This window comes from Tamandua tetradactyla, chromosome 5, assembly GCF_023851605.1.
Source record: "Tamandua tetradactyla isolate mTamTet1 chromosome 5, mTamTet1.pri, whole genome shotgun sequence".
NCBI lineage: Eukaryota > Metazoa > Chordata > Mammalia > Pilosa > Myrmecophagidae > Tamandua > Tamandua tetradactyla.
Window position 1 is genome coordinate 85,478,206 of NC_135331.1, and position 27,043 is coordinate 85,505,248.

General features: G+C 43.5%; 2 protein-coding genes across 4 annotated transcripts; one reads left to right on the forward strand and one right to left on the reverse strand.

Moving 5' to 3' along the window:
• Window positions 1–4,320: 4,320 nt before the first annotated feature.
• Window positions 4,321–20,677, reverse strand: PPP1R10 (protein phosphatase 1 regulatory subunit 10). 2 transcript variants are annotated; one of them, XM_077161201.1, is made up of 20 exons: window positions 20,499–20,677; window positions 19,757–20,276; window positions 13,473–13,590; window positions 12,759–12,845; window positions 12,467–12,602; window positions 11,460–11,511; window positions 10,497–10,574; window positions 10,177–10,350; window positions 9,840–9,945; window positions 9,605–9,717; window positions 9,015–9,115; window positions 8,601–8,745; window positions 8,365–8,523; window positions 8,009–8,255; window positions 7,785–7,848; window positions 7,475–7,669; window positions 7,081–7,156; window positions 6,727–6,840; window positions 5,858–6,571; window positions 4,321–5,590 (listed from the first exon to the last, which is right to left on the reverse strand). In XM_077161201.1, exons 3-20 carry the CDS (start codon window positions 13,577–13,579, stop codon window positions 5,481–5,483), a joined length of 2,778 nt encoding a protein of 925 aa, XP_077017316.1. In that variant the 5' UTR covers window positions 13,580–13,590; window positions 19,757–20,276; window positions 20,499–20,677; the 3' UTR covers window positions 4,321–5,480. The 2 variants fall into 2 exon arrangements, with proteins under 2 accessions (XP_077017316.1, XP_077017315.1); XM_077161200.1 differs by lacking the exon at window positions 20,499–20,677 and having other exon boundaries at window positions 19,757–20,492.
• Window positions 20,678–20,694: 17 nt separating this feature from the next.
• MRPS18B (mitochondrial ribosomal protein S18B) lies at window positions 20,695–26,736 on the forward strand. 2 transcript variants are annotated; one of them, XM_077161208.1, is made up of 7 exons: window positions 20,695–21,210; window positions 22,404–22,512; window positions 22,612–22,709; window positions 22,836–22,904; window positions 24,118–24,184; window positions 25,524–25,583; window positions 26,131–26,736. In XM_077161208.1, the coding sequence occupies exons 1-7, from the start codon at window positions 21,133–21,135 to the stop codon at window positions 26,442–26,444; spliced, it is 795 nt and encodes a 264-aa protein (XP_077017323.1). In that variant the 5' UTR covers window positions 20,695–21,132; the 3' UTR covers window positions 26,445–26,736. The 2 variants fall into 2 exon arrangements, with proteins under 2 accessions (XP_077017323.1, XP_077017324.1); XM_077161209.1 differs by lacking the exon at window positions 25,524–25,583.
• The last annotated feature ends 307 nt before the right edge of the window (window positions 26,737–27,043 follow it).

Consider the following 27,043-nt stretch of genomic DNA (forward strand, 5'->3'; position numbering starts at 1 on the left):
TAGATCTAAATTGCCACTTGTTCAAAGAAGGGAAAGATTGTTCAGAGCTTGGTTGTTTGGCTGAACATTTGAGGGTGAACCTTGAAAAATAACCTTGAACAGGCAGTTTTTCAAAACTAGGTAAAGGCTAGCTTTAAAGAGCAGATTTAAGACTTGGAAGGAAGGAAAACAAGACTATTGGAAAGTAAGAGGGAGTGTGGCTGCATTTGTTACTGGGTTGGAGAGATAGGTTTGGAAAGTAAAGTAGAAGCCATTGGTAATGTTTTTAGGTAGTAATGTGTGAGGTGGACTGTAAACTTAATGGACTTAACTTCTGTTACAGGGATAACTTTTTTTAATTTAGAAAAATTGTGGATTTGCAGAAAAATCATGTAGAAAATATAGAGCAACTAAATCTTGAATTCAGGTAGTAGATTTAGGGATGGAGAAGAAAAGACAAAGATTTAGCTGTGGAAGTTGGGGAGAGAGAGTGATCAGGAAATGTAGCCAGTCCTGGGGGCAACATGAAGAGCTATTCAGTTAAAACTTCTTGAGTTTGGACATCTAATTGGGAAGTTATTTTCTGACATAAATATACTGGACTTCAAGTACAAGGTTTATATCTGGAAGTGCAGGTTCGGTGTGGACATTGTTTGAAAGGCACCCATCTTAATAAACTTGAGGGAAAACACATTGGGATCTTGGTTGGGCATCTGAAAAGTAATTTAATTTTCACTATTCTGTAAAGTAGATCAATCACAGAACAGTTGGAACCCCACTTTGGGTCTACTTTCTAATTGTGTGAGTTTGGACAAACTATTCAGTCTCTTAGTACTTGTTACCTTTATTTTAAAGATGATAAATAGTACCTCCCTTATAGGGGATTGGATGTATACTTACTTGTAAATTGCTTAACGTTCTTTTATTTTTGTTGTTTGTATTTTATGTTATACCCAGTTCATTAGTCTATAGAAGATGATTCATAAAATATACAGGAATATTATTTATAAAAGGAATGCCAAATTTTGTATTTCAAAGTTTTTGATTACTATTTTCACTATAGGTATTTTAGATGTTCCAGGTACTTCCATCCACGTGCACAAATTTTATTTCTCCCCTCACAATGTACATAATATGTAATGGAATTAATGACTTATCTATATATGTGCAAAAGGATGTTGGGGGGAGAAAAGCATAGAAGTGGAATGCAGAAGGAAAGATGAGAACATATTTATATATTACAGTTCATAGGCAAATCAAAGCCTGAAAAAAGATGGAATTTCATCAACAGAATTAAATCTTTTTAGTCAAACTGAACTTTACCTACAAATCATGCACACAGGCAGTAGTACATAAGCACTATAGAAATGTTTTAAAAAGTCATGATTCTTCTCCACACCTTTACAAGCCTGTGAAGGAGTGGGACTGCCATGCCAGCCCTTGTTTAGCTGATTCCAGTGTCCTGGTTTTTTCTCGTAATCTCAAAAATTTGGACAAGATGACCAAAGTATGAGTCCCATCCAGGAAGGGGCCATGTTTTAGGAACACAAGAGGTATTTTAGTCAAGACTACCAGTACTACAGTGAAAATAAAAATTGAGACCAGGAAACAAGCACTGTGGCCACACTGGATTCAAAGGAGGCCTGAAATGTAAGAAGTGGTTGTCTTGTGTGGCCAGTGCTGAATATAAACAATTGAGACAGTTGGAAGTGGTGGTTCTACAGCAGCATCGGCATCGCCTGGGAATTTGTTAAAAGTGCAAGGACAGGAATTCTGCTGTTTTTGTCAAATAGAGCCAGTAAGGGTATAGGCTGAATGAAGGCAGGAGCAGAACTTAGGGGGGTTTGGCAAGAAAGACGGTAGCCAAGTTGGAGAAGGGAAGGGCTTTTTGGTTTGTCTTAGGATCTCCATGTGTTTTAAGGAAGCAAAGATAACTGGTATAAGAATGGAAAAGTAAATTTAAAATATGATTATAGATTGTAAAAAGTGGTATAAGGAAAAAAAAATGGTGCCAGGAGAGAAAAAGGGAGAGTTCTTTTAGATTGGAAAAGGCTTCCCAAGGGAAGTAGCATTAAAGCCGATGGCTGATGGATGAGAAAGAACCATCTAGATGAGTGAGAAGATGCCTTCAGGGAAGGGACCAGCATGTGCAATGGCCTTGAAACTGGATAGACTTTTACATTTTCAAGGAATATGGCTTGAGCAAAGCCTGGTACCCATACCGTTTATACCCTTGATAGAGATGGGACATAATTCTAAGAGGAGTAGAGGACTGTTTTTGGTGTTTAAGAGTTGATCTGGATTTTCACGTTTACAAGATTGCTCTGGTTGCTGTTAGAGAATAGGGGGTAGAAGGAAAGGGGATCAGGAAATCAGGCTTTTTCTTGGAAGGATGGAGAGTCCCTTCTTCCATCCTTTCAAGAAAAAAGGAAAATAATGTAGATTGGGATCCCTTTTCAGGTGAGGAAGAGAAATGACACATTGAATGGGGCTTATTTCTCAGCTGCCAGAGAATCAAGAAGACTTAGAAAGTTTTGCAGCAGTGTTGAACTAATGCTAAATATTTATACCGGGCCAACATAGGATATTGTGACTTGTCAGCATTATTTTTGCTGTATTAGGAAGCAGAAATTGAGTGATAGTTCGGAATTTGAGGTTGATCTGGCATTATGGGGAATGATAGATGGAAAAAGAACATCTAAAGTCTAAAGGGTGTGTTGGGAGTGGGGGGAGAGTAGAAAAGGGGAAAGAGTAGTAGGCCAATTGAAACAGGAGGGAGGGAGGTGCCTGCAAGGGTTCAGTGGAGAAACAGGCCTCAATGGAAATGGAGAAATAGATGAGATGCTCATTTTTGGCCCCAGCAAAAAGGAAAAAAATATTTTTCTATATGAGGGCCATGTGAATAATTTGAAAGAAAATGACTGCACTTTTTTTTTTGTATGCTATATGACAAGACCACATTTCCTTCTTGTTCCATGCAAGTATGACATTGTTGCAGCACCATTTGTTGAATTTTTTGTTTTGTTTGCTTGCTTGATTTGGGGAGTGCATGGACGGGGATTCAAACCCTTTTCTCCCACATGGAGAAAAGGGCAAGTGAGAAGTCTACCACTGAACTACCTTTGCACCCCTGAACTCGTTTTTATAGTAACAGAGAAAACTTGTTTTTAAAGTTTCTTGTGGCCTGTTGCAGGGGAGAGAGTGAGAAGCAGGCAGCAGAAAGAACAAGAGGGAAACACAAGGTGACCCAGTAGATTGTGTGACATGTTCATTTGTTTTTTTTCATGTGAGCTGTGTTCACTGGTATTTCACCACTTAATTTGGTCCATAGAGAACATCCTCTCCTCAGGTCTTCTTTTCCTAGTGTACAGAGAAATAGGCTGACTGACTTGAACGACACCCACAAGAGGTGGTTGGCAAAGAGGATAAAATGAGCCCCATTGGCCTTTAATGCAAATGTAGTAAAAAGTGGCTTATCAAGTGTGAGAACTTGTTGCCCTCATGTGGCCACTGCTGGAAATAGCAGCCAAATCGCTTGAGTTAACAAGGCAGGGGTTCTGTTCAGACCAACAGCCTCAAAACTGAGAACTTAATAGAAAGAAGCACATACTCTTGGGACCCAACTCACTCAGAAAATAATGCTGGCACCCCCCCACACACCCCCATGATCCTGATGCACACTAAATTAAAGTTGGAAAGTCTGTTCTCAAACAACTCATACCCCAACATTCCCACCCTTACTGCCTTCCATACATTACACACACAAAAAATGCTATATGCTTATAATTTCTAGTTTTAAGAATAACAGAACATCCTATTTAAAGTTAATCCCAACCTTCCATGTTCTGGTATACCATCACCTAGATCCTTCACTTAATATCTTTATAATCTTGACTTCACTTTCAGCAACAGGTCTGTTACTTTCCTCTCTACAGAGCTACTTTTTGGGGAATAGTCTGTAATAGTCTCCCTGTTCTTGCCTCTTGCTTTCTCAATCTGCTCTTAAAATCAACTAGTGACCTTTGTTTTCTTCTAGAGCTGTCACAAGTCTTTCCTTCCACCCCCCTCCACTCAAATTATCCCCTAAGCAGCTTCATAGAATGGGAAGTTCAAGTGGAAATGCAATGCAGACACCAATCCTGCAGCTCCAGCACTCCAGAGCTTCACTGGCTTTACCTCACACCCTTTATTTAGCATTTTGTCTGCTTTTCAAAGCATTCCTGTAACTGAAAGGTAAATCTTAGTCCAAAGGGCCAAAAAACAAGTACCACAGAGGTATTAATGTACCTAAAACAGCTGGAAGTGCTTAGGCTTTTAAAAAGAGTCCAAACACACCAAGGATTAAATAAGCTGCTTCTCTTCCCACTGTTTATTATTAATGTACAAAATATACAAAACCAAAAGAAAAAAAAATACTCATCCTCAAATCCATTGTGGCTCTAACCAAAAACCCTGCATGAAATCCAACCAATCCACTGTTTTCATAGAAAACAACTGATGCTGAGACAGGTGAAGGAGAGGGCTAGGAAAGGGCAAAATCATCCCCTTGACTCTGTCCAGGAAGGAACCTGGGAGGATTCAGAGGTGGCTGACTGGGCGAGGGAGCTAACTGGGTGAGGGACCTGGAAGCCTCCTACTGACAAGGCTCCAAGTGGGGACAAGGAGCAAGCAAACTCCCAGAGGCAGTGCATGTAGTGTGACTGTTAGGGCCAAGTACCAGGCTCAAGCTGATCTCACTGAAAATTTCATCAAGTCTCCAGAATGAACTGTAGGCAAGGGCACAGCCCAGCATCATGGGCCTCACGTTGCAGCTGAAACTTTCACTGGATGCAGACATCGATTTGCCATCATTGAACCCAGTAGACCCATGATGTAGACATGGGTGTTCACAGAAGGTTGGCAAAGTCTTACTTGAAAAAGGACTCAGTGTAAAGCCCAAGTCTGGGTAGGAGTGGGGATGATGTGTTCCAGAACTCAAATCCAGCCTGATTGAGCCCTCTCAGTGCAGTGGGATATGTATTACCCCTTACACCTCCCCACCCCATGAGGAATAATGAACTTGGCTGGGATGACTTCATAAGTGCAGCTGGTCCTGTGTCAGAGTTCTGTGTGCGTGTGGAGGACCCACAACAGGAGAGTAGAGGTGTTCTCCAGGATAACCAGCTTTAGGTTCTCAGGCATAAAAGGTAATACTGGAAAGGGGTTTAGGGTACAGGGTAAATCTCCTCCAAAAGTGAAGCCAGCTGGGTCTCCTTTTCAGCAGTCCAGGGGTACAGAATGTGTCCAGTCTCTTTCCTCCCCAGACTGGAGGAAAATATGTACATCAATGGGCACCAGTGATCAAAAAACCCCCCAAGAACCCAAGCAGGTGGGAACTGAGGGGGCCAGCTCCTCCTCAGCTGGGGAAAGGAAAAAACAGGCCTCACAGAAGCCATAACAGGGTTGAAGGAGCAAGGCTGCAGTCCACAGGGGGTGATGTGGGTGGGGTAGGTAGGTGGTCCCTAGGGCAAGGGGGGCCCATTGACACCCGGGTGGTAGAAGGCACAGTTGTTCTCATAGCGGCAGTTGCCTTTCATCATGAAATGTCGGCAAACAGGGCGGTTTGACATGTCTGTGGAAATGATGGTGGAATGGGTTAGATGGGAAACTGCTGAGAGGTTAACATGATCCCCACCCTCACCCCCCCACCCACCTCCCACTGAGAACTTTCAGGCATGGTCTGGAGGATTTGGGGGGAGAACAAAGGGGAGGACTGCCATGCATGCTGAGAAACCAAAAAGGACAGGGGGAGACTCATGTTCTGAGAAGGCACTTGCCCCACTCCCCAGGAACTCCTATGGGACACCAAAATCTGTAATGGGGCAGAGGGTATCCTCACCTCCTCCATGGCTGTGGCCTCCATCGTGCCCTCGGTGGCCCCCTCCCCCGTGGCCAGGACCATCATGGCCACGGTGTTCATGAGGGGGTGGCCCTCGATGGTCGTGGCCTCGGTGACCAGGAACATCATGAGGCCGGTGGCCATGGGGCCCACCGTGTCCAGGACCTTCATGGGGGCGATGGCCACCACTGCCACCCATGCTCCCACCAGGGCCTTCATGGGGACGATGGCCACCACCAGCACCCATGCCTCCACCAGGGCCTTCATGGGGGCGATGTCCACTGCCCCCACCCATGCCACCACCAGGGCCTTCATGGGGACGATGGCCCCCACCCATGCCACCACTTGGGCCTTCGTGAGGACGATGGCCACTGCCACTGCCCATGCCACCGCCAGGGCCTTCATGAGCACGATGACCACTACCTCCAACCATGCCCCCACCAGGCCCCCCTCGTCCATTTGGGGGTCCTCCTCCAGAGCGACCTCCTCTGGCCCCTCGGAATGGAGGAGGAGGAGGAGGTTCATTTCCTCCTCGGCCACCACGGCCTCTATGGTATGGCCCAGGACCTGGTCCTGGACCCCCCCGCATTGGGCCACCCCGCATGGGGTCACCTGGACCATCCCAGAAAGGATCACCCCCCCGGGGAGGGGGTGGGGGACCTAAGAGACGTGGACCCACTGGCCCACCAGGGCCCCCAGGGCCTCCATGGGGACCTGTTAAGGAAAAAAAAGGGCAATGGTCAGTTTCCTATTATGCTGAGGAACCCCCATCGCCCAACTGAAACCACCTTCCACCTTCTGGTAATGCTACTATTACTAGGCCCAAATTAAGCAGAGAAGCCCACTTCAACCTGTCATTTACCACCTACCTGGCATAGGTCCTCCAGGACCAGGGGGGAAATGCTGCATGCCCTTGGGGCCCCCAGGGCCTCCTGGTGGGAAACCATTGGCTATAGGACCAGGACCTAGGAGTCCATGTGGTACTGTAAAGAAAAATGAAGTAAAACAATCAGCAGAAGGATTCCAGAAGAGTGTCGACTTCCATCTAGATGTGGTCTGGTGTTCTGGTACTCTGAGGGACAATAACTGATCCTCTCAGAACAATCTGGCAAAGCAAGGCTCTCTTCTGTCCTCCCATTTGCTGCTGAGTGGCACTATACCAGCTCTGCAGCATCTATGAACCCTGCCTCCCCCTAGCCCCTGGGGTTGGCCCTGAAGATTACCCAGCATTTGCTTGAGCTTGTCTGAATAGTCAGGCTGTTTCAGCAGTTCTTCTGAGGGATGACTGTTTGGGCTACCCTGTGAGGATTTAAGAAGGTAAGGTCAACAAGCTGCAAGGGTAATAACAGGTAGAGAAACGGAGAGCCAATAAAGGAGGTCAACAGAAAGATAAGGAGTGGTGGGGGTGAAGAGACAAGGAAACAGAATGGAACAGGGAGGCTCTATCAAAAGTGGAAGAAGGGGGCAGGCCATGGTGGCTCAGCAGGCAAGAGTTCTCGCCTACCAGGCCAAAAAAAAAAAAAAAAGTGAAAGGATGCACAGGTGGTTCAGTGGCAGAATGTTCACCTTCCATGCACCCAAAAAAAAAGAGTAGAAGAGGGAAAGGAGGGCTCATACCATAATGGAGGTGAGGATCTCCTGGACATTGATGCCTCCTCCTCCAGGGCCCTGGGGACTCTTCCCTGCACCCATGCTCCCCATCAGATTAGCCAGAACAGGAGGCAACTTGGAGCCACCAGCCCCATCAGGTGAGCCACCTGCCCCTCCAGGCTCCAGGGTCTCAACATAGGTTGTTTCATCCATGGAACATTCCTGAAAGAACAGAAGAAAAATCAGAACTAAAAAGTGGTGAGCCATTCTCACATTAAAATTAACCAGTACCACACTCTCCATCCCCATTCCAGCACCTGCCTAGTATGGGACTCACCTCATCCAGGGGGATGAGTTTAGGGGGAATGGGCTCGTAAGGTTCAGGATCGGGCTCGTGAGGACTGTGAGGAATGCCGCAAGCAGTGGAAGAAAGAATGAGAGATTACTTATTCAGACATGGATTTCCTTCTAACTTCTACCCCCTTAATTATCACAGGTCATGTCCTCTTAGGAGTCCAACTGCTCATCAATACCCCAGGGCATGAACCCCACTCTGCTTACCTCTCCTTGTTCAGGAAGAGCTCCTGAAGGATTCCCTTCTCCCGTTCAGCCTGAATGTATCGCTCCTGGCTGTTGCTTCCAGGGGTGACAAGAGGTGAGGGCAGAGCCAGGGGCCGGGGACACACCCAGGGCACCTTTTCCTCCATGTTATCATGGCTCAGGCGACGGGCCGTCTCAAATGCATGGCGGTCTGACAGTATCTCTCGCTTGGCTGCCTCACCAAAGTCCTTGATCTTATTCACATTTACTATTGGCAGAGGAAAAAAAAAAAAAGCCAAAGGGAAAGTAAGAACAACCAAGTCCTTTTCAAATTCCCTACACCTATCTACTTACTATACATGCACTTGACCCCTTACCTCGTTCAGTTTCATCCAGTTCAAAGTAGAAGTATTCTCTCAGTTTGCCCTCTTCAGGCCATGTCACAGTTTTCCTCTTCCTGCCTTTACGTGTGAGTTGGCTAGAATCTCCAGGACTTTCCGCTGGCTTAGCATCCAGAGCCCCTGACTCCAAACATGCTGTAAACAAGAGAGGTTTCAGAGCCAGATCCCTCCTTTCAGAAAACCCCAAAATGTGAACTGATTTCCAGACTTACCAGTATCCATAAGCTCTGGAACTTCAACAGGGGGAACTGGGGTCCCTGGACGGTCAACGTCCATAGCCTCAGAAGGAGGTACTGGTTCTGGGGAAGAAGGTTTTGTGCTCGGTTCTGTGTTTGCTTTCCCTTCAAAGGGGCTTGGCTATTGTAAAAGAAAAAAATGAATGAGCTGACAGGAAAACCAAGACCAAGGCATGGTAAGGCAACTAGTCCTAAGTAAAACACCCCCAGTGTTTCCTATAAAGGAAGACTCTGCTTCTAACACTACCCCATTATGTCCTCCAGTCTACATCTGAGAGAAAACTCTTCCTTTATCGTCCTCCTCAATGATCTCTAGCTGCTGTGCCCTTCCTTCTACTTAGCCCTTATACCCTGTCTGTGGAACCCATTTCCATTTCCCAGCGCCTGTACCTTGGCAGCTGTAGGTGACAGCACCTTCTTCTTCTTCTTAATTTTGATGCCTGGAACAGGGGCTGAATTCAGAGCATCCAGAAAGCCCAGGCCCTCCATGGCTACAAAAGGAAAGCATGAAATAGACTCATTAGACCTCCTACATAGTCGTAATCTTAAAGACAAAGCATGAGCAGAAAACAAGTCAATGGAGACTTTGCTCAAGGTAACCGGGAAGCACATCAGGAAGATTCACATAAGAACTTTTCGTTACTTTTTTGGCAGGCAGGCCATGGCTTCGGATATGAATAAGAGCTCAGGCACCTGATGATGTGAGCACTTGTGTACCTGCGACTATTCTGCTGAGGTGTGAGTGGTCTTAACAGTCACTGAATAGTTTGCCTCCCTACCTTATCTCTAAAATGACTCCTAAGGAACCCTATGAGAGGGGAATTAAAGATTAGGTATAAAAATCAGAAGACATCAAAAAATCAAAGGAAGAAAATAAAGAAAGGGACAAAAACAAACAAACTTCCCCCTCCCAAGATATTCATTCCCATGAAAAGAGTTTGCTCCCAATTCAAAGTACATTCCCTCCACTTTAGACTCACGCTGTGGTGGGATGATCTTCACTTTAATCTCTTTGGTGGCATTGGGTGTTGTGTTGAGTGGCTTGTATTTCTTCTCCACAGTGGGGGCAGCATCTCCTGGAGTAGCTGCAGAGCTGTTAGAAGAAGAACTAACTGTCAACACCACCAACAATGACCGAAACTCTCTGGCTTGCCCTTTTCTCTTCCCTCATGTTCATAGATCCACCCTGTCCAAGTCCTAGAATGTGGTCCATACCTCTGACGCTTCAGGGGGATAGGTTTGAGGTTGTACTTGTCAGAAACCACCACTGCACTGGCATTCTTCTTCACAGGCACCAAAGATGGTGTTTCCAGCTCTAGTCCTGGGGGAAGAGATACGGTATTGGTAGTTGAATTCATCCTGCCACCCTCCTGACTTCTCGTTCTTGTTCCCACCCCCAACCTACACCTAGTCTTGTGTATGCTAAAACCTTTTCCAGTAGTCTTCCCTCTTCCTCAGGTTTAACATATCATAAATTAAACGGTGTCACCACAAAACCATAGGTGTATACATGCCATGGACTCTCAGTCTCCTGAAGCCAATCAAGTCTTACCAGTGGAACGGAACTTGGCATGACTGGGTGCTGTGGTTCGAAGAGACTTGGGTTTCTCCTTCTTCTTCTCTGGAACCTCCTCGGTCCGGGTCTCAGTCTTCACCTCAGTCAAGGGCCGCTCAGGAGGAGTGTTTCGACTCTTTCCCTCTTCTTTACGTTTCTTCTTATCTTTCTCTGTCATGGAAAAACAAAGCAGAAAAGGATTTTACTCAGACAAGAGGAGGTCTGTCAGTCAGAGGTATAATAGGCTGGGGACACCTGAAGGCTACATCCAAGCGCAATGGAAACAAACAGTAGAGGTAAAGAACTGAAGAGATTACCAGCAGGCTGGGTACTGCTCTGGGAACGGATGACAGCCATCCAATCGCTGACAAGGACTGAGGCCAATTTCCGGAGCTCTGTGGGTAAGAAAAAGGGGAAATGCCTAAATAAGTAAAAATGTTATTCTTTTAGTAACAGAAAATAGGGGTGGCTTGAAAATACACTTGGAAATCTCTGAAACAGAGATTTAGGTTTAGATGCTCCCTCCATACCAAACAGGCCAAAGCCTCTTACCAGAAGGACCTAGAAAACAATTCCCTTTATTCAAAGAGCAATCCTGTATTTTTATCAGGTATCAGGTCTGATATAATGTTGATCATTTGGTGGGATAAGTAATGTCTTGTGCTCCTGGTTTATGCATCTGGTAGAAATTACTCTCTAAAGGAAAGGCTGTGACTTTCTGGAGCTAGCTTTGCCTCGGAGCCAGAATTGCAGAGCCCTTCCAGGAGCTTGAAAACTCTTTGTCTTAGAAAAGGAAAAGACTCTATTGTTATCTGAGCTATGATAAATGCAAAGAGGCAAAATTCTGTCTGTGCTTTATAGGAATGTGTTTATTGGTAGAATGACTATATCTACTGATAGGAAAGCACATACTGAAGGTCCCAGAATATGCTATACTTATTTAGAAAAATAGAATAAGGAAGACATTTTTTCATTTTAAATCTATGCCTTTGCCATTTTAAGTGATCTTAATTATCACCATCCAGTTAAAGCTTCCCATTAAAGTATATCTTCAATTCAACAGTAGAGAAATGGATAAATCCCATTTGGAATTAAGTACAGGAAAATGGGGACAGGTTCAAGGAATGTAATTTTTTTAAAAATTAGAAAAATAAGGTGAGGGAGAAAGAGGAAAGTAAGGAATGAAGGGATAATCCAGGAATAGGGAGAGAAACAAAGTTAATTAAATGGAAATATAATGGAGAAAAGCCCATGACATAGAGGAAGAGCTGGCATCCTACCTTCATCCTCACTTGACTTGCTCAGTTGCTTCACCAGTTTGGCTGTGTTGTTCTATGAAAAAAGGCGAGCAGCAGAAAGGTAAATGCTACGAGGAAACTAAAACCAAAACTAACCACCCATACATACTCAGCTCCTTAATAGCCCTTTAAGAACAACTAATATTTATATGGTACTTTACCATTTATGAAACCCAGTTAGGAACAAATAATTGTTTCCACTTATAGGTAAGAACAATGAGGCCTTCCAAACAGAGTTGAGAGGTTATCCTGGAGGTTATTCTTACCCATTAAATAGATATCACCTTGTTAAAGACGTAACGGAGAGGCTGGAGGGAACTGCCTGAAAATGTGGAGCTGTGTTCCAGTAGTCATGTCATGTTTCTTGAAGATGATTGTATAATGATATAGCTTTTACAATGTGACTGTGTGATTGTGAAAACCTTGTGTCTGATTATCCTTTTATCTACCTTATCAACAGATGAATAAAATATACAGAATAAAAATAAATAATAGGGGGAACAAATGTTAAATTTAGTAGATTGAAATGCTAGTGATCAATGAAAGGGAGGGGTAAGGGGTATGGTATGTATGAATTTTTTTCTGTCGTCTTTTTCTTTTTCTGAATTGGTGCAAATGTTCTAAGAAATGATCATGATGATGAATACACAACTATGTGATGATATTGTGAATTAGGGATTATATATGTAGAAGGGAATGATCATATGCTAAGAAGGTTTGTGTTTGTTATATTTTTTAAAAAATTAAAGATTAATTTAAAAAAATTAATTAAAAAAGAATAATGAGGCCTGGATTTATGAAGTGCCTCAAATCACACACCTATTAAAAGGAGATAAATTTGAACTGAATCTTCCGACTCCAAATTCCCTTTTTTTTTCCTACCATTCTATCACACAAGGGCCAAGACTGCAGCCACCTCACTGTCAGTGTGAATTTCTCATCTATTAGGCTAAACTGAAAAAGAACCAGGATAGAAAGAATGATGGTACCTGCTTGAGATGGTCCACAGTAAGTGGCAGGTGCTGCAGGGTCAGTAGAATTTGCTGCAAGAGGGGAATATTGTTGGTTGTTTTTGAATATGTCAGCCAATTGTTAAGAAGCTTATAGCCACCAACATCAATAAACCTGTAGGCAGAAGGAGAAATTAACTTCATTCCTTGGTTGCCAAGATACCACACATCCTGTACTCCTTCCTAGACCTCCATCAGGAACCCCATTCCTCTTATCACCCCCACCTTCTAACTACATCTTCCCATCCCAGCAACCCAGATTCTTACTTACTTGACCAATACTTCTGGTGACCGGGTCTGCAGGAGAATGTTCAAGTAAGTACATCGACTCACCATCTTTCGTGCTTCCTTCATTAGACTGTAGAAGATGAGTTAAGGTTAGCAATCCAGCAGCCAGAGAGAGGCTCTTCTTTTAGCAAGAGAGTCTCTAAACTGTACAAGCACTAAAAGATACCTGCTCCAGGAGTGGGGGTCAATATAAGTGGACAGGATGAATCCAGAGTGACATGGATACTCATCAGTGGATGGAAGAAAACTGAGACACTGAAGTCTCTGGAGAGGGGGCATCACTGCTTTTCTAACATACAGGACCCGTCTAATTCTGACTTTAGGGAAAAACCCTAGCCTTCAACAACCACCCATCCCTCAGAAGGTTGTTCATGACTGGCTTGATCATCTGCTTTCCCTTTTGATGGGAAACTTGAGAATTTCTGAAGGAAAATTTTAATATCTGGAACATGATCTAAAACAGAACCAAGAATCCTATCATCCAGCTCCTCTGCTCTCATTCCAAAGTATTAACTCTCTTAGCACCACAGATGCTGAAGTCTGGCCAGCACCAAGGAGTTATTAGATTTAAATCCAATTGCATAGACTCTCTCCTTTCCCTCACCAGGAAGACTGATTCCTGTTTGCCTTAACTGTAGCCACATTACCATACTCAACACCTTCTACCCACAATGAACTCAAAGAAAGGCCGACTCACCTGAAGATCTTAGAAATCCCATCCACACTCTTTACTTCCCCATCTCGGTTAAGGAAGCTATCCAGGCCCTTGAGAAGCTCTTTGGGGTCTATGGGACCCGAACCCATGATCGTCGTTTCTAAGATGAGAAGAAAAAAGAAACGGGGGGGAAGAAAGCACACACATACAAAATAAATGGGTGGCAAGGATAGTCCCAGTATACCCTCTAATGAATCATCTCCACATTTGGCAAAACACAGCGACTGCTTATTCTATCTACATTCAACCACACTATCTTCTAGCTAAGAAAAATCAACATTAACCACTGTCCCTTCTAAGAAAACTGTCCTGGCAAGTACAGCATGAATTTAGTACTTGCCTGAATGGAAAGACAAGTGGTAAGGATTGGGGCAGCAAAACCTTATGTCTCTCCCAGTTATAACCTAGGACAGTCAAACTTCACTATATTGTATTAATAGCTAACATTCAAGTTTGCACAAGATGTTCAACTCTCCAAGGTATTTATGCTTGTTAGGTCCTCTCTCCTTAGTTGCTGGTAAATCTGAGTCGCAAAAAAACCGTAGTTTAATAAGAACTGGTCCAATCTTGAGTGATTAGCTACATCTCTTCTTTTTACCTTAGCCCATTAACACTCATAATCACCACAAATGCCAGAATATGTTCTGCTTACACCAGTAGACAATCAACTGAAGTGAGTAGGTAACAATGAAGAAAATCTTGGAAACAATTCCTCTCCTCTAGGGGATTGTAGAGCAGTCCCCAGAAATGGAGATAAATAGAAAGTCAAGCGGTTCCTCCTCAATCTTGAACAGAATGTCAATTCATTAAACAACATTGTGTAAATTTTTATTGTTTCAAAGTTAAGGGGAAGCTTGGTTTGTAGTTTTAAAAGCAAAAAACAAGAACCTGATCCCTTTTTCCCTCAAAAAACATTACCTTCCAACATCCCCAAGAAAAACCTGAAACTGGAAACCATGATGCCAAAAAGGATGGAAGGAATAAAGCTAAAGGCTTGAAAAATGCCAGTACATTTTAAGTGGCTTCTTCTGGCCAGGTTAAAATAGAAGTTAATTGAAAGCTAAACACTGCTGTTACAGAATGGATAAAGAAGAATGAAGCAATTTGTAAGACAACATAAATTCCATAGAGGTAATTTAGAATCAACATGATTCTGATTGGGATTTTTATCCACACTGCTTCTAAACACTGGCTTCTGAGAACCAAAAACGAAAATGACTTCTGTAAGATCTGCATTTGGGCTAACACTGGGTAAGAAGCCTAGAAGAAAACAATCTCCTAATCCAACACAATACCAACAGAGGGTGGCGGAAAAAAATTAGTGTTTTACGAAAATTTTGTACAGAAAAGAGAACAACTTTCTTATAAGAGAATGCAAATTAGTTCTCAAACCAAAAATGAAAACAAGTGCAACAATCGCAACTTTTTAGCCCTTCCCACAGCAGAGTCATAATATTTCTAAATTTACAGGTCCTAACAACCTAGGCAAGAGAGGGAGAAGCATTAAAAGGAAAGGGTGGTAGCACAGACTTGGTTGTCAGGATCACAACCTGTGGGGTTGAACATAAGGAATAAAAGAAATGAGGCAGAAATGCTGAGGTAAGCACATCTGAGTTAATCGTGCTGTCACTGCTGCCCTGGAACCTCCATGAGGACAAGTGAACCTGAAGTCAAAAGAAAACAAATTCAAGTGGAATACCAGATAAGTCGTCCATGGGCCAAGTCCGCTGAAGTACAGTGATGCAATTTTATACTCAGAGAGCAGAGAAAGGGATAAAAACAAAATTTTCCCATGTAGCTGAGATACTACAGATAAACAGAGAACAGATTTCCCATATATTAGAGACTGGAAAGGAATTAATGGGTCCAAAGAAGTAAATATTTATATTTACATACACACATACACCATCTATCATTAGGTCCCAAACCAAAGTATGTACAATTTGACCAAAAACCTTAAATTAAAATAAGATCATTTCAATCCAGTATCCCCTAAACATAGTTGACCCTATGGGTTCAAATCCAGAGCTGAATTTAATTTTGAGCTCAAACCTGGAGCACGTCTTTGTGCATATCCAGCTATCAAGTAATCTAATAGGCCCCCATTTTCTTCAGGAACTCAAAAAAGTTTAACTATCACCTGAGCTCAAATGTTCCTTCACTGATAGGGTAGGAGATGAGACAGAATAAACATCATCAGAAAGAACAAGGGATCAAAGAGTACAAGGCTAAATTCTGTCCTAATTTCCTCTGGTGGGACGGGAATCTGAAGCAACTTTTAAATTCCCATCCATATAATCAAGCAAGAATAAAAGAAAAAAAAAAACAAAGCAGAAGAAATGTTTAAGATTAATTTTCTACTATCAGTTTCCCTAGTATTTATATTTTGGAAGTATAATTGACCAAACTAAAGTTTGTCTCATGAGAACCAATCAAATGATAAAATGTAATTAGGTTTTCTCATGATGGCTTTCCTCCAAGCAGATTAGTTTCTACCATTTAAGACATATTTTTAATAAAACAGATTCGAAATATCTTAAAACCTAGTTTTCTAGAAGTCATTACAATTGGAAAGAAAGAATTCAAGAGACTTAAATGGAAAGGAAGAACCAGCATTTCTGGCACAAGACTATGGCATGAAAGACATGAGTCGGCCTGGGAAGGCAGTGGTAGTGACTGAGTGTCCTAACATTATCTACACATCACCTGGAGCCTGGAATGAAAGACTGAAGCAGCTTTCTGGAACCAAAAATTCAGGGTATGAAATGTTTTAATGAGCTAGTAATTTCCTTAAAGGTAGACCATGTCAAAGGAAAGGGGAGAATATCCCTCCCCCCACCCCCATCTACACCTTGTCTTACGCTGTTTTTCTTAGGGAAGATGATGCAAGTATAGATGTCCTCTACCGGCATAAAGTACTAGGGAATTTTCTACCACTATTACCAGAGATTCAAAGTTCAGGAAGTCACTCCAACTCCTGCCTCCAAACTGAATTTACTTGAAGGTTATTCAATTTTATAGAGTAAAAAATATCTGGTTGGCTCAAGTTATTACATACCCATTACTAATGGGACAATGAATTGGCTCAGGATAGAAATTCTATGCAACCTAGAGTTCTTCTAAAGAAGATCAGAACTATCTTCTAAAAGGAGAAAAGGACTCCAAATTTACCTCAACTGAGAAGGCCCTCGTACTTCTGGAAATGAAAACGCTTCGTAGCTAACCTTTACACTCTGTTCTGTTATAGGCATTTCCTACTATGCCTTAATAAGGGACTGAATTGTTCAAGTGATTCACAAGGCTATACCCCTCGCTTCTCAGTAGGCAGTCCCTACCCCTAAGCCATTTTCAAAACCTGGTACATGATCCTCTTTACTTATTTGCCTTCCACCATGGATGCCAAAATCATCCCCCTTCCCATAGGAAAGGATCCCAGAATACAATTCTGGCCACAAACTAGAGGGATCAGGTACTCCCAGGTTCTCTGGATGGATATGGCTCCCTAGTAGACCTTCTTGTTTCCCATCTCCCATGTTAAGGAAGCTCTTCTTTATTAATCCCCTGCTTGCTAGAGATCAGGAACCCCAATGGGTAGAATGTTCAGCTCCCAAGGAAGGTATGCTGCAGAGGAACATGGAAAACTGCTTAAAAGATAAAAAAAAAAAAAAAACTTTTGGTCAATGGATATAAGGAAGAGTCCCTCCCATCCAAAGCAGAAGTTTAATAATTTGGGAGTCCACATACAGTAGAAAATTAGCTCTGAAATCTCCCTCAAGTCACCCCAGGACAGTTATACAAAATGGTTTTCCAATTCTGCCTAGAACCTCCACCCTTCAATGCAGGACTTTATGGATACTGAGAAAGATTTGTGATTTGGTAAAGTTGTGGGGAAGAAAGAGACAGGGTATCCAGTATCACCCTCAGAAAGGGCATGGCTTTCAAACATGCACCAATTGCTACAGCACTGCACAAGTTGAAAATGGAAAGAGAATTTTTTTCTACCAATGTTAAGGGATTTTTTTAGAAGGGAAGGAAAAAGAAATTCAAAAAAAGGTGGCTCTCTGGGAAAAAGAAATGAAGGTTGTGAAATGTAATTAATACCAGAAAGGTTTTGCTTACCAGAAACCGTAGCTTGATTCCCCCTGCCTTGAGTTTACAACTGCCGCCTCTTTTCCTAAAGATTCACTTCTCATCTTAGTACCAATGTACAGGAGCTAAGCAACTGTAGAACGTGATACAGCACTGAACACAAAAGAGTTTATCCCCAAACCAAGAGGTGGGAATAAGGTTGATTTAGAAGGAAGTCCTAAAGTACCCAACCTCCCCCATTCTCATTACACAACCAAACAAATGCAGGAGGTTCAAGGAGCGGTGCCTGAGCATAAATGGCACATTTCAATTTCATTTATCTACTCAAATTACTCTTTCTCAAGCCTGTGTCTTTCCCCAACACCCATATATACATATACGACACACACACACACTCTTTCCCCCCACCTCCCCAAGATCCCAGTACAGTTGAATGTGACTGGTTTTCCATCCCTGGCAACTGAGGCAGGGAAAACTTCCAAGCAGTAGTGTTGAGTGCAGGTGAAAATAAAAGCAACGTGCTCTAATAATATAAAAAACTAGAGCTGCCCAAGGAGACGGACAGCCTCAAGACCTAATTCCTACGAGGTTTGATTTTTTTCGTTTTAAGATAAATAAGGAAAATTTCTCCTGTCTTCTCCTCAGCAGCAGCCTGCTTAGGGAGCGCCCAAGTCATCTGCTCACGGGTGGAGTTTCAAGAGGGTGGAGAGTGGAGGAAGAAAGCTGATTACATCACCTTTCAATGCTGCTCCTCCCCCTTGACCAAGTTTCTAGGGCGGCCCTAAGCTCTGGATGGCAAACGGGGTGAGAAAAACAACAAAGAAGCTGGGACGCCATTTTGTAATGGAGAAGAGGACTCAAATTAAAAAGCCACCCCGGCTCTGCCGGCAGCTACGGTTCCAGTATAAAAACACCCTTTTCTCGGTTAAAAACAAAACAAAACAAAAATCAGCCCCATCTTAAAAAAAAAAAAACCTAAACTATCTTTGTCTTTTTGAGTTAAGAGCGTGATGAAAATAAAAACAAATATTAAAAAGAACAATTTTCTACAGGGAAGAATTGAATTTGCAACTGAGGTTTAACCTGCTGCCACCGACCACCACCACCACCACCACCACCCCCCCCCAACAAAAGGAAAGGGGGAGGACCCGGACCCCACTCAACAAATAGGGTTGAAGTGGGAGGACAGGAGAAAAATGGGTCAAGAAACAACCTGCAACGCCGCTTGGAAGAAACAAAAGGACAAGGAAAAGTCGCCATATTGAAGCAGGTAAGAAAAAAATTCCTTTTAACGACACAAAATCTTTTAGAAAGCTAGCATTCAATTGCACTAAATGGCTTTTAAACTTATACTCCTGAATTCCACATTTCCCGTTTCACCCGCTATTTAACTGTATCCCCCCTCCAAAATATATCAAGTTAAAATGTTAATCATTTTTTTGCTTTTCAATAACCTATGCAATCTGCAACAATTACAAGACATTTTTTTTTACCTTCCCAACTATTGTATGTATTGGCACTGTTATATTTTGCCCTAAATTAAGTGTCTTGCAATCTTTATTCCTAGATTGCCACCTATTTTAGCCAAATATATCCCAAACAAATTACATTAAAATTTGAGAGGATTTAAAAATCATTTAAGTCATAGCCAGCTATTATTTCTCTGCCCATCTCCTTACCCTGCAATCTTTATGTACAGATTGCTTATTAATCTGGCAAATTGAGAGGCGCCCCTACTTGTCTCACACACAAAGAAGTGGGACTACTGGGGCCACAAGATCCACCATCTTTTGTATGTGAGCTCATTAACCCTTTTGAAGACTGCTAACCAGAGGAAGGTAACCATTCCTCCTCATAAGCCAGCACTACGGCTTCGGCAGTCTGGAAATTTGCTGTTTTACCAAGGGTTAACCATTAAAATCCTCACTTGCTGGCCCCCCCCCTCTACCTTTCTCCTTTCCTGCAGCAGTACAGGAAAGAGATCAGGTGGTAGGGAAGAGATAACAAGACTGTTCAGAGCCAAAGGCCCTTTTTAATGGAGATCAAGTGACCGGATTGGTCCTTCTCCAGTTCTATTTGTTCTATGATCTCATTTCTTCCTCTCATTATTTTTGGTTTCACAACGGGAAAGGTTGATTTCTTGTTGCAAGGCTGGTTTTTGAAAATTCGACACTTACTATCCAATTTTTTTGCGACGTCAGCACCTCGGGCTCAGGGGGGGAGGGGGCTAAAATTGGGGAGAAAAAAATAAAACCACCAACCAGGACCCAAAACACAATTATTTGGGGGGCCTCATTGGATGAAAAAGTCTCTTAAAAAAAATAAAGGCCAACTCAGTATTCATTCCCCCCCACCCAACTCCATTTAGGGAGGGGGGTTCGTAGTAAAAAATTCTGAGTGGTTTCAAAAAATTAAACGCTGGATGAGTGAATTTGGGTTGTTTTGGAAGGGAGGGTGGTTGATTATTTTTGAAGTTATGTGGTGTCGGTCCTTCGGCCACAGATTTCAAGTCCCAAGCAGCGTGGGCTTGTGGGGGGCAAGATGGGTGAGAAGGGGCAGAAGACACAAGTGGTTGGGCTGGTGGCTGCTGTTTTCCCTTTCCCCCCTCTCTCAGGATCCTTTCAAGGGCTTAGATGTTGCTGCGGCTTGTTTCTTTTTCCTCGTGGCCGGCCTGTCTTTCTCCGAGAAAACTCAAACCTGGGGTAAAAGGAACACAAGGGAGAAAGATGTAATCAGTACGGGTTGCTTCTAACACACCCCAAAGTATCACAAACCCCGAAATAAAGGCCCACGTCCCAATTCCAACGCAGCCGCTTTGTATAAAATGTGGCCCTCAAGTGAACCTACCCGACCCCCATTTCACAGGCCAACGCTCTCCGCAAAACTTTATCCACCCAATAAGATATCCACAAAACTTACCTCTAAACGAACCCCAGAATGGCGGCTGCCCGCTCGGGCGGAGTCTTTTATAGCAGGACGCCGCCCAACGCGCCCAAACGTGCTTGTGAAACGCCCTTGTCGCGAGACATTGTGCGCGAGGCGTGAACTCATTGGTCCACACGAACGACAATTCGCTCGCTGATTGGCTATCCCTCCTCCGCCTTCCTAGGCCCCTTTACTCCCCCCCCTTCCACCTCCTTCTTGTTCCCCGGCATGCGCGTGACCGGAGAGCCTAGCACCGCCCCTTCCTCTACTTCCACCACGTCCGCCCTGCGTGAACAAGTCTCACCCTCGGTTGGCAGAAAGGACCCGGCGCATGCGCACTTAGAAGAACTCGACCCAAAATCGCCTTCAAAATTGCTAAAAATGCTATTTCTACGTATCGGACCTAGAAGTTGTAGTGACTGGTTCAGAGAAATATAATTTTGATGCTTAATTAAGTTGTGACGCAGATGAAATTGGCTTCTCCCCGGGCTACTCGTTCACGCTTCCGTCCTGACGCAAGCACGTGGCCGGCTTCCGTACTGCGGGCTCGTCCTCGGTCGTACCTGTTCAGTTGCCGGGACATGCGCAGTCGCCTTTCCGGCCTTTCCTGCGTTTGGGCTGCGTCAACATGGCAGCTTCCTTATTGAACACGCTGCTGAGGCGGCTTCCTAAGATTCCACTCCTCAGAGGTGCCTACGGAGTTCAGGTACCTCCTCAGAACACACTGTGTAGTCCCAACTTAAATTATACTCTTTCATGGTCGTTGCTCCACTACCGGGGATCCGAGAGGTGGAGGGGGAGATTTTTCCATGTGCTCATGTTTGGGTGGGCTCGGGAACGCTTTGCTGCCACCACCATTCCTACCCGCCACAATACTTCGCACATTTTCTAATCTCGAACCGAAAGCAGAACCAGAGTTTGCGGTTATCCTCTTCCTAAGGTACTATCTCAGCTAAAGAATTAGGTGGCCGAATTGACCTTTATTATGCACATTCGTCTCTTAACTCTACAGATGGTGTCAAAATCTGTGATGACCTGGAATGTCTTTAATTTGAGGGACCCTAGCTTCTGGCTGTCCTCCTATTTCCCAGTAAAATTGGGATGCATCCTCACAACCTGAGAAACCAGTTTCCCAACTCTATTTATGTCACTAAGTCAACTTCTTATCAGATCATACTCGAGAGCTTCAACTCGGTCCTTTGTATTGAGATTTCCCTCCAACCTCTTGTACTCACCACCCTGGAGGTTCGTGGTAGGGCAGGACAGGTACCTTGGTGGAGCTGGGCAAGATGAGAAGGCTTGCCCAGCTGCCACTCCCTGAAGAGGGACTCCAAGAGTGTTGAGACTGGGGTCATCACGGATTTAATAACAGGCCTTGTAGCTTTAAAGCCTGCGTTAGGACTCGAGTTTGTCCTGCTCTCTGGAATGTTGAGCTTCAACTTTTTATAAGGCTGGACAACACAGTGACTCTGGATTGAGTTGGAGACGCATCAGTCCTATGCATCCTTTCACCACCACACGAATTTCCAAGAGACCAAACGTCTGCCCGTTTCCTTTCTTTTTCCTCTGTGACACTCAATTCATTTCCAAAAGTAATATCTTATAGGTGCCAGATTTTTAAATTGTCTTTTCAAATAGGTTTGCCTCCTGGTAGGATAGGGATTATCCTAATAATTCCCTGACATTAGCTTCTATTTTCAGGATTCGTTTGGAGGTAGGGAGAGTGTTTGTTGATTATGTCAACTTATTAACCCAACAAAAATATTACCTTCTGTATATATTACTGCTATAGTTCGTTAAAGCAGTGGGCATGCACCCCTTCCTCAAATTGTAGTAAGTGAAACAATGGAGTCCCTCTTTTTAATTCATTCTCGTTTTTTTTTCCCCCCCTCTTCCAAGGTTCCACTCCAGGTACTCTGCACCAAAGTCACCTCTGACAAAGATTCTTTGCCCCCAGCTCCTATTTCTCCTTATAAGGATGAACCCTGGAAATATTTGGACTCAGAAGGTACCTCTCAATGGAGAAGGGGAGAGTTAGGTGGGGGTCTGATGAAAGTGAGCAGAGACTTCTTCTCCCAGGATTAACTTGTACCATCTTTCATTTCAGAATACCAAAATCGCTATGGTTCTCGCCCTGTCTGGGCTGATTACCGTCGCAATCACAAAGGTGGTGTACCTCCACAGCGGACTCGAAAAATGTGTATCGTGAGTTTCTAGGGTGAAACATGGATGAGATGTGGAGTGGAATTAGCGGCCATAGTGACAATGACAATAGCACTTTTTTTTGACTGGGCTTTGGATATCTCACCTGCCAGTTTTTTCTCCCTGCAGCGTAAGAATAAAGTTGCTGGGAATCCCTGCCCCATCTGCCGGGATCAGAAGTTGCATGTCGACTTTCGGGTAAGGAGAATCCATATTTCTTTTCTCCATTTCTTTGCAATACTGAAGAAATTACTGCAGATGCTCCACACTTCTTCATATACTGGTGTCCCTGCAGTCTATTTTGTACTGGTGGTTTCTGGCACTATAAGGGCACTCCTTCCTCCAGCCTTTCCCCCCCTACTATGGATTATACTAAAAAACTTTGCCTTACCTGTGAAATTCACAAGCTTCTTGGCAGGTAAGAGAAATGCCCAAAAGACTTTTTTATAAGCATCACATTTATTAGCAATTATTGAACTGATTTTATTTTTTTAAGGTTTCCTTTCATTGCCTTGTCACTAAGGGAGAGATTAAGGGATTTGGGGCTGGATGGTGGATATATGAAGCAAGTTATAGAGGTCACTTGACTTTCTTTTTCAAAAAGCCTTCAATATTTTATAAAGGACATGTCTTGCTCCTTAAACAGCTAGAAAACTTTATAAAAATGCTAACAGGAGTGTGCTTGTCTGAGCTTGCAGTGCAGGTGTTGGAAGTGAAGCCAGATAGCACACATTCATGTATCAGCCAGCTAATTGAGGTGCCTATCTGCTCTAAGGGACATAGGTTATGGTGGAGTCACGCAGATAATTTCTCCATTTCAGTTGTATACAATTGGTTATGAGAAGAGAACAAGGGACAGAGAGAAATGAAAAATTAAATAGTGCAGATGATTCTGCCTGCCATCCACTCTTCCCTGGGGATCCCGTTTCCTGTGAGCACACTTGTTGGCTCAGGGTCATTCTGTGTAATTAAAACTGTAAAATTGTACTTAGCCAATATATACATTATATACTGTGTGAAACTATATATAATATTTATATACAGATTGCTGTGTATACTGCATTTTCTGGGTGAGTCCAGAAATTTCTATGTTTGATCATCCAAATGTTTTGGCTGCTATTAGAACTTAATCCTGCGGAGGAGAATTCTGTATAAGTCTTAGAGAACATAGGATGTGCATGTGAAATGGCTGAAAAGCCAGGAAAGGGGAAAAGTAGGCTGGAATTTTCAAGAATGCATTCAGTGAATTGATGGGGCTAAAACTTGGCCATGAAAGAGGGTAGATTTAAAAAGGTGTGGGAGGATTAAGGTAGTCCATGTGGATGTGGATTTTAAATACTTTGAGTCTATAAATTCTTGCCACTCTCCCCTCCCTCTCTTGCTCATATTTCTCTATTTTGCTTCCTCATAGAATGTGAAGCTCTTGGAACAGTTTGTTTGTGCCCACACAGGTATCATCTTCCATGCTCCGTATACAGGTTAGCTCATCAGCCCTATCACCACCAGAATAGCTTATCCTTGGGGCACTCCTTTATTCAGTCAGGCAACAGGTATGTGTTTGGTGGGTTCTACTTATGGCATATAAAGTGTGATTGAACCTTTTGGGAGTTTTTTTTTTTTTTTAACTTTTTTATTGTGAAGTATAACATATATGCAAAGCAAAGAAAAGAGCAATAATTTTTTTTCATCACATAATTGTATATTCATCATGATGATCATTTCTTAGAACTTTTGGAAGTTTTAATGGGCTGAATGGAGAGACTCTAAATCAGTAACACTAACAGTTACTTGTGGACAAAAGAAAAGCTACCACTACAAGCAAGTACTACTACAAGCAAACCATCTAAATGTAGCTCTGAAAGTTAAATATTGACAATTATTTCCTTTATATAAAATCTCTTCATATTTACAAAAGGGTCTCCTCATAAATAGGTTGACTATCAAACTTGTACAATTGATAGTTCAGTACCATTGACAGTTCAATTAGACTTCCTGAATTTGGAATTGTAAGCTTAATTCAGAATTATTTATATTCCTTAACTATAGCCCACAGGCCAAATACAGCCCACTGTCTGTTTTTGGAAATAAAGTTTTGTTGGACCACAGCCATGTCCATTTGTTTACATACTATCTACAACTGCTTTCAGGCTACTGCAGAGAGTTGAGTGGCTGAGATAGAAACTGGAGGCTCGCAAAGCCCAAAATATTTATTGTCTGAGCCTTTACAGGAAGTTTTCCAGCCTATGCACTAAAGCAAGATAAATTTATTAAAAAATAATCTGAACCCACCATTACTAGGATTATCGAAGGTGACAGCATGATCAGTGGAGTTCATGTTGTTGGAGAATTTTAAAGAAAGTTTTGAGTCCAGCTGTAAATGGCTGAAGGGGCTATTTTGTTTGTCTGATCACCTTCCCCAGATGTGAAATCCCTTTTTTCCTTGATGAACCTTTTTGTGGATTGTCTAACTGAACTCTTTAACCACACTTGCCTTTGAATTGTGTTCTGTCTTCTGTCCTGGTGTCTTTGCCATTAAATGCCCAATCATCCCTTCTTTGTAGTAGCTAGGCCATCTTAAGTCCTCATCCCAGCTCTCAGAGAGAGAGAGAAAGGATTCTCCCCCAATGGGAAGATGGGGAAATTGAGGTACATGGATGGGCCAAGGGAATCAAGGTCATTAGGTAGAGGCCAGGTCTTCTAAACCCAGTCCTTTTTCATCATTTAGAAGCAGTGGGTCCTTCTTTTTTACTCGTGCCTTATAGAATGAGTGCTGAGTTATATCTCTGCCCCTCTTCTCGCCCCCCCCCCCCGCCCCAGGGGTCTGTATGAAGCAGCACAAGAACTTGACCCAAGCCATCCAGAAAGCCAGGGATCATGGTGAGTGTGAGAAGAGTAAAGCTGTGACATTTCTGTGAGGCAGAAGGGTGGTTATAAATATTCCCACTTAACAGATAAGGTAGAACCCACCATATTTTTCCCAAGAATGCCTTTTCTTCACTGTCCTTTGCCCCTTCTGCTGAGTCCCATAACTTGCCATTGCCCTGTCCTCTTGGTCGTCCTCTTTTCCATTCTCTGTTATTTTTACAACTGCTGGTCCCAAGGCATAGGAAAATCTTTGTATAAATTTTTGACCCTGTTTGATGGTACATTTGCACAAGTAAGAAAAAGATTCCCCTTCTGCAGGATGGATGCAGTTTCAGAGCCCTGGTTTAGGGCAGCAGAGTTAAGGTTATATTGCCCCCTTGGCCTTTATGCACTGATAACATGCATAAATGTACCCAGTGGCTCTGATCCACCCCTCCAGTTGTCATTTTCTTTATTTCCCTCCCTCTCTGTTTTGTCCGTTTGTGTGTGTGTGTGTGTGTGTGTGTGTGCGCGCGCGCGCGCCCGCATGCATCCATGTGTGTTTTGATCCATTATCTAGGTCTCCTCAGATACCACATTCCCCAGGTTGAACCTCGGGACCTTGATTTCAGTACCTCTCATGGAGCTGTGAGTCGTACTCCACCAGCCCCCACCGTGGTTTCAGGGGATCCCTGGTACCCATGGTACAGCTGGAAACAGCCACCAGAAAGAGAGCTGTCCCGCCTCCGCCGGCTCTATCACGGCCATCTCCGAGAAGAGAGTGGCCCCCCACCAGAGAGAATGCCTGAGGTCTCCCCTGTAGTTGCAGCTGAAGTCTCCACCGAGCAATCGGGTACCCAGAGTGCTCTGCAAGAAGAGGGGCCGAGGAATTAGTAATTCCTAGTGCTTAGGATTTATGTCATGGGAACAGACTATGTATGTAGTCCAGGTCACCCTGAAGAAGCATGTCTTTTCTGCGGCTGGTTGCAGGCACGTAGCCAGATGTAGGAAATGATTGTTGAAGGTAAATAGACCTGAGACAAAGGGAGAGTAGTAGAGATGTGCATGGGAGACCGGAACCCCTATCTGTGGTAAATAAGTTAAATGTTGTTTTTTCAGACTTCTGTCAACTCAGCGTTTCCACAATAAAGCTCTCTCCACTCCGGCTTGCTTTGGCTGAGTTTCAAATTAATGCTATTTTACACGAGAACGCTAAGCCATGTTTGTATTTTTCATATAAGAAAAGTAATGGGGGGCAGGCCACAGTGGCTCAGTGGCAGCGTTCCTGCCTGCCATGCCGAGGACCCGGGTTCATTTCCCGGTGCCTGCCCATGTATTAAAAATAATGGGGTGGTGCCTTGGGGAGAGGTGGTGAAGCTTGAGGCAGCTCCGTCCCCACCCCGTGATTCCAGGCACCAGAAGCTTTCAGGGATGGGCAAATACGCGGTTCTGTCCCGGTTGCCTTTGTGGCCCCCTGCACCTGAGGCATTCTA

What these genes read in the sequence shown, in the direction of transcription:
- PPP1R10 (XM_077161201.1), bottom strand. Translation starts at nt 13,579, where the DNA reads ATGGGTTCGGGTCCCATAGACCCCAAAGAGCTTCTCAAGGGCCTGGAT. An exon ending in TGCCAAGTTCCGTTCCACTG is followed by an intron (nt 9,946 to 10,176) that starts GTAAGACTTGAT and finishes CTCTTCCCCCAG; the next exon opens with GACTAGAGCTGGAAACACCA. An exon ending in GAAGATCATCCCACCACAGC is followed by an intron (nt 9,116 to 9,604) that starts GTGAGTCTAAAG and finishes TTCCTTTTGTAG; the next exon opens with CCATGGAGGGCCTGGGCTTT.
- MRPS18B (XM_077161208.1), top strand. Translation starts at nt 21,133, where the DNA reads ATGGCAGCTTCCTTATTGAACACGCTGCTGAGGCGGCTTCCTAAGATT. An exon ending in GAGGTGCCTACGGAGTTCAG is followed by an intron (nt 21,211 to 22,403) that starts GTACCTCCTCAG and finishes CCCTCTTCCAAG; the next exon opens with GTTCCACTCCAGGTACTCTG. An exon ending in CCAGAAAGCCAGGGATCATG is followed by an intron (nt 25,584 to 26,130) that starts GTGAGTGTGAGA and finishes TCCATTATCTAG; the next exon opens with GTCTCCTCAGATACCACATT.